Source organism: Haplochromis burtoni, unplaced genomic scaffold (genome assembly GCF_018398535.1).
Source record: "Haplochromis burtoni strain Fernald_Lab_line unplaced genomic scaffold, NCSU_Asbu1 Contig_948, whole genome shotgun sequence".
Lineage (NCBI taxonomy): Eukaryota > Metazoa > Chordata > Actinopteri > Cichliformes > Cichlidae > Haplochromis > Haplochromis burtoni.
The window spans coordinates 62,784-73,107 of record NW_024583309.1 but is presented as its reverse complement, the minus strand read 5'-3'; the positions used below and the strand labels follow the sequence as shown (position 1 = coordinate 73,107).

The following is a 10,324-nucleotide window of genomic DNA, read 5'->3' as shown; positions in this document are numbered from 1 at the left end:
TAAAGAATAAAAGTGAAATATGAAAAAAGGGAAACAGAAATGATCTGAAACAAATGTGCACAGACTGAAAAAAAAAACATTTGTAACATAGATGTATAGAAAAAACAAACCTGATTCCCCACATATATTAATGCATGCTGTGACAAACCTTATTGTATTATAGCACCACTGCCCTACTATTATTGTAGTTGGGGGAGTCCCCTAGTGGGTGTGGGAGTATAGTGGTGGCCTGTTACATGCTGATCGCATTGCTGTTCAGAGAAACCTTACCGCTGTAATTTGGCTGGCGCCGGCGACTACCGATCCCCGCACATGTATGAACGGACAGGGTAGAGCCGTGGGACCTGGCTTGTATGGTCTTATGTTGCTAACATCAAATAAAGGTCTGTTTAACTAACTGGCTCTGAGTTATCCGGCTAACCTCCACACCACAGGTGCCTGCTGAACCTGCTAGCCGCTCCTCCCTCGCCAGACTGCTGTTACAATGCATCTATCGATTAATCCTATATATAGTACATAGACTACAAGCGTGAGATTTGTGGCAATATAGTATAGTGTAAAGCGTTTGTCCTATGAGTTACTGACTAAGCTGTTTCTGTGCCCCTGTTTTTTCCCTTAGACCAGTTGAATGAAGGGAGAACGGAATAAAATCTTTGAGCATGTGCTCCAGTGGCGCAATCGGTTAGCGCGCGGTACTTATATGGCAGTATTAGGCTGAGCTATGCCGAGGTTGTGAGTTCAAGCCTCACCTGGAGCATAAACTTTCAGCTAATGAAAGCGATAAATGCTGAGCACACTGAAAATGCCAACAGACTTAATCGCATCTTTAAAAACGAGCAACATTCAAAATAGAGATTAACAAACCCAGAATTGTACCTCTCTGTGTTTCTTCTGCTTCTTTTTCGTCGACCAATGCGAGCTATTAACCATCGAGATATAGTTTTTCCTTCAAAGTCAGATTTCTGGCTGTATGTGTGTGTGTGTTTTTATGTACCTTTTTTGTCCTCAGACCGCAGGGCGTAAGGCAAATCATTGGTTCACTAAGTTGGGCAACAATCACCATGAGAAAATGATGTGTGTGAAACTAAGATGATTATGATTATATGAAGTATATATTCATCTTGTGTTTAAACTGGGCTGAAGGTTTAGGTTAATCTCAGAGTTACTTCCACCAGTTTCCATACAAAATGGGAAACCTGAGAGAAATTCTTCTTCTACTTCTTTATACGGTTTATTGGCAGTTGGCAAACAGCAAAATAGAGCATTACCGCCACCAACTGGTCTGAGAGAAAATGCCGCAGTACCAGCTGGCTGACTCTTGAGGTTTATTGCTGATTGACAGCACCTGTGTGAAGTAGTGCTCGAAGTGTGTATAAAAGCAGCAGGTGTGTTTTGCTCCAGTATGGGCACCTTTTCTGTTGTTATACCAGTTAGACAGAAAACGCATCAGTTACTGTTGTGCACCAGTTTTGAGAATGGGTAAGACTCTTTCTTCCTAGTAAAGCTTCTGGAAAGCTTTGTGTGTTGAATGGAACTTTATGTATTGTGTTTTTATTCTTTGGCTTTGCAGCCAAGAAAGTGCTGATTGTGTATGCCCATGAGAGCCCAGCCTCCTTCAATGCTGCTGCCAAAGATGCTGCTGTGGCAGCCCTGACTGCTCAAGGCTGCACTGTAGAGGTGTCTGACCTGTACGCCATGAAGTTCAAAGCTGCTGCTACTACTGAGGACATAACTGGTATACAAATATTCTGCAGGCATAGCAATGCTTTAGCTCTGATTGCTTTTCAGATACAAACACTGGATTTTTGTCACAGGTGGAGTGAAGGATGCTGAGAACTTCTGCTACGCAAAAGAGATCAAATTGGCATCAGAGGAGGGCAGACTTGCAGATGACATCAAAAAAGAGCAGGAGAAGCTCAAGGAGGCAGACCTTGTCATCTTTCAGGTAGTGTCTGACTGGAAGTGTCTTTGTGGTCAGCTAACAGGTGTCCATCAAAATGACCATTAAACCTGTGTTCCCAGTTCCCCATGTACTGGTCATCTGTTCCTGCAATCATGAAGGGGTGGATGGATCGGGTGTTGGGCTTTGCCTACGCACAGGAGAAGCGGTACAGTGAGGGCATCTTCAAGGTGAGAGCTCCACTGACATGTCTGTGTTCAGGCTGTGTCCTCTCCCTCTTTGCTCACTCCTTGCTCTCTGTACAGGACAAGAAAGCCATGCTGTCCTTCACCACTGACTGTCCTGAATCTGTGTACAGTGACACTGGCATCAATGGTGACATCAATGTCACACTGTGGCCACTGCAGGTGAGGTCTCACTATAAACAGAGCCAAGCATGAAATGACCTGTCATGTGGTAACAGCTGCTCCTCCCTGTGTGCAGAACGGGATCCTGAACTACTGTGGCTTCCAGGTTTTTGCCCCTCAGATCTTCTGGGATCCTGCTACTGGTTCTCCTGAATCTCGCAGCTCCATGCTGGAGGGCTGGCGCACACGGCTGCAAAACCTCTGTGGGGAAGCCACTGTGTACTTTGCTCCCTTGGACTACTTTGACAAGGAGAAGGGTTTCCTGCTGAAGCCTGAGGTCAAAGAGAAATATGCCAGCAAAGAGTCTGGCCTCACAGTGGGGATCCACATGGGCAAGCCACTGCCAGCCAACAGCCAGACCAAGGCCGGGGTCTGACGATGGAGTGGGTCCATGTAATGTCTTGATCTTAAAATGTATTCTTTGCTTGAGGCAATATGCTCAAATGTTACTAGCCATTACACGTGCAGGTTGCGGATTTATAGAATGAGACAAACAAATGCAACAAATTGACCTTAAAATATTACTCTGACTATTGTTGAGTCTGCAACAAAATAAAAGACTTGTACTCATTTGTAGTGTTTCAATTTTATTTATTGCCTGAAATTTTGATAACTAGACTTTAAACTCTATCGTACAGACGGAAGACTACTCTCACATTAAAAGATTCAATTTCCTTGTGGATGATCTACTGCCTTTTTTTGCATTTATCTTCACACTGGTTCTTTTTATAGTTTAATCTGTTTTAGTGTAGCAAGCAAAAACTTCTCTGGGCATTGACTACTTGAGCAAAGATGGCTTTCACAGTGGCGCAAGTTTTTCTTCACTCTAGTATTATCCAAACTGGAATGATTTAATTTTGTGTGTGCCTTCTTAAGCTACAATGTCAACAGTAGGAAATTCTGTACACAGTGAGCTCATTAATTATTTATTTTATTTTTTTAATGCATCAAGTAATCGGAGTACTCCTACAGTGCCGTGAAGAGTTTTTCCTCATTATTCATATTTCTTAAATTGCTCTTGTTTTTCTTTTAGCCTCACATTTTGCTTTGCATTTTTATAGTGCTGCAGCTTGTTTGGTATAATTATAAGAGGGGAATGATTTCCTTTATGCTGCTCTAGACTACAATGAAATTGCAGATTTCCCTTTTCACTCATTAACATGGAGCATGCTAATTAAATGTATTTATGGTTTGCTTTTTAAGCATATAAGTGCAGCTGTGCTTTCAAAACCTTGCCAACACATTGATTAAAACAATTATCTGTGTTTTTACTTTCAAAGAATAAAGTGTAAAGCTTTTAGGTGTTAATAGATACTTACTAATACTTCTGGTTTTCTAAAACACTAACATGAAGCAAGAAAGGTAGTGCTTTCCTTGGAAAGTCTAAAAATAGATGAACCATAACAAAGTAAAGCTTCTTTCATCTCATAAAGAGTCATCCTTTGTATTACTGTCATCTTGTGGCCACAGTTAGCTATTGTCACTGAAAGCGCTGCTTGTTTCTTACTCATAGGAAACGACAGCTGTCTTCACTCTACAGTTGTGTCTGTCTCCCATTAACAATAACGTGAGCTATGCTGAGAGGGCGAGCAGATTTTTGTTTTGTGGTGTGAATACGTGGCCAGCATGCGAAGCAGTGTCATATTTATATATTTGTACCAAATCAGTGTATACATATACTTTAACATTAGCTAATGAGTCCTGACTGAAACATTTCCTTCATCACTCGATCCTCCTCTCCATTTCCTTTGCAGTTTTTTCCAGGAAGAAGTTTTTTCTTTTCTTGGTCTTTCATGTATTTATTTAAGCTGTTGGTGTTATTTAAGGAGAGCTTTTCCTGCCAACATGTTTTCCTTTATTGCTTTGTTTTGTTTTCATAGATATGTGGCCCTCACAGCACATCCACTACAAACGTGATTTAAAGAATATGATGCTGGATATTAAACAGAACATAAAGCATTTAATATGAGCTCAGCATTAAACATATGGAGCAGTATTATTAATCTATTTAAAACTGATATGGAACATTTTTCTACACAAAATGTAATTTTACTTTTTGTGCTGTACAACAGTTGTTGTACTGTAATGCACAATTTTCCATTAATGCGTTTTTATGTGTAGTGAGGTGTTTTCATAGTTCACACAGTAGATAGTAAAACATAAATTACAGTTTCTCAGAAAGGATAGGGGTTCTCTTTTTTCTTTTACTACATCTTATTAATATTTTGCTCTTACTATTTTTCTATTTATTTTTTATTATTATTATTTTTTCTACTGTACCATTCGGCTGAGTGACTGTCTTCTGCTCTTCAAAGACATTTCATTGCGACGTTGACCCTGTGCTAACTTGCATATGACAAATAAAACTGAAAACTGCAAACATCCATGCTTGTGTACGGTACAGTATGGGCATTTGCTTGTTAAACTGTTAAATAGTGGAGGAAAGTGTGTGTGTGTGTGTGTGTGTGTGTGTGTGTCTGCATACCTTTCTTCAAAAGTCACCGCATGCCTGCGTGCCACTGCTCACGTTTTGTTGCCTGTCTTGTTTTTAGGTTTACCACAGGTTTTTCGAGCTTTGTGTCAGGTCCCTGAACGCAGCACGTGAGTCGGCTATTTGGGATATTTTCGCTTCTAGACTCGGACAACCGGGGTCCCATGAACTTTTGATACAGTCTGCATACATTGTGCGCTTGCACTATTTGATAAACAAAACGTAATTTACCAAAAGTTCTGTTTCTTCACCGCTTCCGGGCAGTTGCGCCTTCTTAAACCGATTTCCTGGCGGCCTTCCGCCGAAGCTCCAGTGGCGCAATCGGTTAGCGCGCGGTACTTATATGACAGTATACAGCAGAGCAATGCCGAGGTTGTGAGTTCGAGCCTCACCTGGAGCAGAGTTTTTAGTCTCAGCCTCACCTGTAGACGGGAGTTGCAGCCTGATATTTGGAGATTATCTGTCGACACGACGACCCTCCAGCTGTTCTTTACACGTTTATCTTCACTTTCTTTGCTTTAAAAGTGCAGCTTTAATACTTCCTGCCTTGCGATTAAATGCAACTGCTGCGATCTTAGCTAATGAAGACCACCAGTGTCATCTGAAAGGAGAATGCTAAAAAAGCTTCTTTGTATCATGGACAACCCGTCCCACCCCATGCACGCCTCCCCGAAATGCAGAACTGACCGCCACAGAAAATCCTTTGTGCCGGTGGCAGTAAGACTCTTCCTCCCTCTGTGGGTGATTTTCCTGAGGATTAATAACAAAGTTATTCTGTTTCCATTCAGGCCGTGCAATGTCACCCAACAGTTTTTCATGGAATGTTTGTTTCATCTCGCCAACATATGCTGCTACTTATGTGCTATTTGCACAATACTATGACACTTTTAGAATCACCTGCACTGATAGCTAAACTATTTATTTTTCAGGATATAGTTATATTGTTACTTGTTAAAGTTATTTGATATTATATTTTGCACTACTGTATATTACTGTATACTAGTATTCTATTGTATATCTTATTCCTCTGTTCCTCTGTCTCTTGCTGCATTGAGCATGTGTATGACAAAAGAATTTCCCTCGGGATGAATGTGATTAAGAAGTGTATTTTTAACTGGAACCCAGTATGAGCATAACATTTAGCATTTCAATTTCCTGCTAGAAATAGCTAGAATTGAGCATATCCTTGCTATTTCTATATCATATACCGGTACTTGCCGTATAGATTGGACAGCACTCAATACAAAACTGAACTGGAAGCTTACATAAATAAATAATTAAAACATGAGCAGACATCCATCTTTTCTATTTAGAGTCTCTAATAATAATAGAAGTGTTGCACAAACGGAAAGCAAAGCAGATTATATAACTAGGCAATTCAAAGTGATTTACATAACACATAAAGACATGAAAAAAAATGAAAAGGCACAGTTATTATGCTTGCTTTAGATGCTTTTCTAGTTTCTGTTATTTTTGTTTTGTTTGATTTCTTTATGAACGCTGCAAATATGTTGCAAATGATACAACACAACCACACCAAAATAAGCACTGGCTATGACTGGTAAAAAAGTTAAAAATGTGTATGCTGTTACTGCATAAGTTAACCTCCTATTTTAACCCAATAATAATCAACATGTAATATCTGCATGCCACAGAAAACAACCACAACAAAGTAAAACATGTTTTTGACCAGGGAGCTAAAAGCAACTTCAGCCTACCGTTCTCCCAGCAATATTGTTCAACACTGCCTCCTGTCGATTATCACGTGGAGGTGCTGTTTGCTGTGAAACCATTGCCCACCGGTAGAGGGCGATATTGCTGCACTAAACGGCCCTGCTCTAATGCGGCTCTAAACATTTTTTTTAAAGTGAAATAAATAAATAAATGAAAGTACTGAAAGCAGCAGCGGAATCTTGTGTTAATTCTTCTCATAATTTGTATTTACAAACATATTGACTGACACATATTTATGTGTTTATGTGTGCTGATCAATCTTTTCACCGCATCCTGAAATCTGCGTGTTACCAAACACAACCCCAATCACCTTAATCCCTTTTAAGACGTTGTTTTATTTCACTGTTCACAACTGTCACACACTGTGCACACGTCTCCATCCTTGTGTGTTTACGTGCATGTGTTTCTCAGCAGGTCTGCCGCTCTAAGCCCCCGTAAAGCTGGGAATGAACAAGCAGAAGATTGCAGTAATGATGTGACCCAGATGTCCTGGGTGCCGATCCCCTGGCTGAAAATGAGAGTGGAGATCGGGACCTTGAACCTCCCTTCCCTCGCTCCCTCCCTCCCTCCCTCTTGCCTGGGACACAATCACAGAACATTTGCATGCGTGTGTATTATTTAGGGAGGGGCATGTGTATGTTGCGTGTGTTTAAGCTCATGCAGATCCATGTAAACATGAGGGATCAGACTTAGGAGTGTGTGCCACTTGTTCTCAGCACTCCGGATTAGATGTAACAGTTTGTTTTTTTTTAATTTACTCTCCTTAGCCGCCTCCATAAGATACTAAAGCCTGGCTTCAAAACCTTCCTTCCCTCTCTGCCTCCCTCACTCCCTTCCTCCCCTTGACTCACCCATTCCCTGAGGTCAGCAGGTGGCTGAACAATCACATAACCCGCACCATCCTGAAAGTAGGCTCAGTGGGCCACTTTACTCAATGAGAGGCTTGGCAGTTGGAGTAGTGCATGCATGTGTGTGCGTGTACGTGTGTCTGTATGTGTGTGGCAGGGATTGAGAGGAAAGGGGACAAAAGACAGAGTTTAATATTTGGGATAAGCTGTGATTGAATATCCTGAGATCAGAGCAGAATGATCAAATTCTGCCAGTGATAATCCTTCATCTTGGAAAATTAAATACCACTCTGCAGTCTCTCCTCTTGACTCACACTCTCTCTCACACACACACACACTTGCAGTATTTAAACGAGGTCTGACATGTGTCTCATAACCGTGCTCGGTTCCTCGGGGAGCTGTTCTGATATCTGATGAGTTTTTCATTAATAAGACACAAGTCTGATCCTGAGGGAGAGACACAAAATGACAACAGATAAGCCCTGCTTTCCCCAGCTCTCCACCGCACACACACATAACACAGATTCACCGATACACCATAACTAAATATCTTTATACATGCACTTATATTAAAGTCTTTGCCTTAATCACCTCAGCCCTGTTTTATTCACTCAAGCCTACATTTCATTTCCTTGCACATCCTTGTTCAAATAAATTAAATCTCATCTTTATTTACCAGTATAAGCCCCGATACAACAGAACAAAAACATTATCAGACTACATCAGAGACCCTGTTCCTCCTCACCTTTTTGTAATCGACATCTAGGATCTCTCCAAAATCTCAATCCAGCATACACCCACACGTCAGGTTGTGACTGCCCAGCTGTGTGGAGTAGAGCGTTTTTGTCACTTTGTGACTGCATTCAAAAAAGCATGCACAGCTATATTCCTCAATATTTGGGCAGAAAGAACAGGTAATCCAATGCAGGCAAGTAAACTAGTACCAATAAAGTCATAGGCAATCAGTTTAATTACGTATAGACCATGGACAGCATTAAAGATGGGTATACCACCTAGTGGGTTTGGGGGCTGCATTTTCAAGCTTTAGAATTAGCACTTGGGCACCATGTTGTTTTGTTTGTTTGTTTCTTTGGTTTTTGCTTTTGTTCTTTTGAAGACAGAATTATTTTATCCAGATGAAATGGTGAAGCGCTAATTTATCAACTAATACTAGATATCTTTGTTAGCAATCTCCCGTGCAATGCAGAGCCACACATATCAGCTAATTATGGCTAAGCAGGAGACTAATAACACACTAGACCTGCGTTCACAGAATCTGAAGCACAAGCTTCTGGGATGGTCTGTTACACACAGCAAGCCATAATATTGGTCAGGTAACCTATTAAATGTGCTCCCAACAGTCACAAAGCGCTCACACAGAAAGGTCCAGTAGCAGACTGATGAGGACACTTTTGAAGGGGAAGCTATTTTTTTAACAAGGCTGCATAAATGCTTTGTCACAGCTGTAAGGCTAGCCATAGTGTAGTGGTTTTGGTTGCTTAACAAGCAAAATATTCCTAGTTTGATCCTGAGAGGAGTCACAAATGCCTTCAAGGGTGTGTCAGTAAGGGCAATCAGCATAAAAAAAAAATAAGGGTGAGATAATTTGGACATGTACAGATGAGGGATAATGGATACTGAATTTGGAGCTGTCAGGCAGGAGGAAACGAGGAAGCTCACAGAGGAGATTCCCAGTGAAGGAGGACTTGCAGTCCTGGAGATACATGAAAGGAAGAAGAAGAATCTTAAAATGAATGTGGTATTTTACAGTAAGCCATATTTTGAACCAGGTGAAGTCTACCGAGAAGTTTGTGTGGTAAGCCAAAGAAGACACAATCTGAACAATCAATACTAGATGTAACTACAACACATACAAGCTCTAGTTACATACACGCTACCCCCATCTCTAATAGCTGAGATGGGAGTAGCTGACTAATATTACATGAGTGGAAATATGTCAGTTTAATTTCAGGTAAGCAGTCAATGAGAGAAGAAGAAACTGAATTAGACTTAATGCAGATATAGAGCTAGGTGTCATAAGCATAAGAATGAAGGTCTATGCCAGATTTCCTAAACATGTGACCTAAACGTAAAAGATAAATAACAAATAGAAGGGGGCCTAAGAAAGAGCCCTGGGGAACACCTAAGACAACTGGGCAAGCTTGTGATCTGAAAATCTTTTTAGCTGTACATACTGATTATGATTTTAGAGATAAGATTTAAACCAGGCATGTTACATGCCAACAGTACAAACAGATTCTAATATCTTTAAAATAATATTATGAGAAAGTGTATTAAAGGCCAATTGTAATTTTGACAGCACTCTGTGCTGTGAAGTGGCCAAAGATCTGACTGAAATTGTTCAAACAGATGATTGTTAGTAAGGTGAGAGCAGTGGTGGTTTTTGATATGGGCAGCATGGGCCGTTGCCCAGGGCAGCCTCGGCCTGGGCAACGGCCAGGCATCGGCAAAAAAAAGTTGCTTGTACCCATGCTGCCCCAACATCATGCCGTCACATTTTGGGAATTGCATAGGGGTTTTCTATTGCCCATTTGCGAGGAGTAAGGGCGCCCTTCATTTACCCTGGGTGAGAGCAAACCTGCACGTCAGCAGCGTTTTTGAGATTTTTTGAAAGAAAGGGGAAATTAGCAGTGGTACAGTAATTATTTAGGTTGAAAGAGTCTGCTCTGGGTTTTTTAAGAAACGGCGTTATCGCGGCGTTTTTAGAGGAACAAACCCAAAGATTATGGAAGAATGCATAATACTCTCAAATTCTCATGACCATTGATCAACATTGAGAATATGCATATTTATGATGAAGGAACTGACCTCCCAGCCCATTGTTCCTTCAGTGGGCTGGTTTCAGTCATTATGCAAATGTACTGTTTATAAGATTGGAGAAACCTGCAGTCAGCTGAGACTGAAGAAGTCACTTGGATGAGTG

General features: G+C 41.0%; 2 protein-coding genes and 2 non-coding genes across 4 annotated transcripts in view; all 4 read left to right on the top strand.

Annotated features, from left to right (window-relative positions):
• The window catches only part of LOC102311805 (fibronectin type III domain-containing protein 5), a 45,599-nt gene that overhangs the window by 8,847 nt on the left and 26,428 nt on the right, over positions 1-10,324 (top strand). The window lies entirely within an intron of this gene.
• Positions 664-757, top strand: trnai-uau. The gene is made up of 2 exons: positions 664-701; positions 722-757. It is a non-coding gene; the product is annotated as a tRNA-Ile (tRNA).
• LOC102311483 (NAD(P)H dehydrogenase [quinone] 1) lies at positions 1,369-2,877 on the top strand. Its single transcript, XM_014330855.2, has 6 exons — positions 1,369-1,479; positions 1,571-1,735; positions 1,815-1,945; positions 2,023-2,130; positions 2,206-2,307; positions 2,384-2,877. Exons 1-6 carry the CDS (start codon positions 1,476-1,478, stop codon positions 2,681-2,683), a joined length of 810 nt encoding a protein of 269 aa, XP_014186341.1. The 5' UTR covers positions 1,369-1,475; the 3' UTR covers positions 2,684-2,877.
• trnai-uau lies at positions 5,105-5,198 on the top strand. Its single transcript has 2 exons — positions 5,105-5,142; positions 5,163-5,198. It is a non-coding gene; the product is annotated as a tRNA-Ile (tRNA).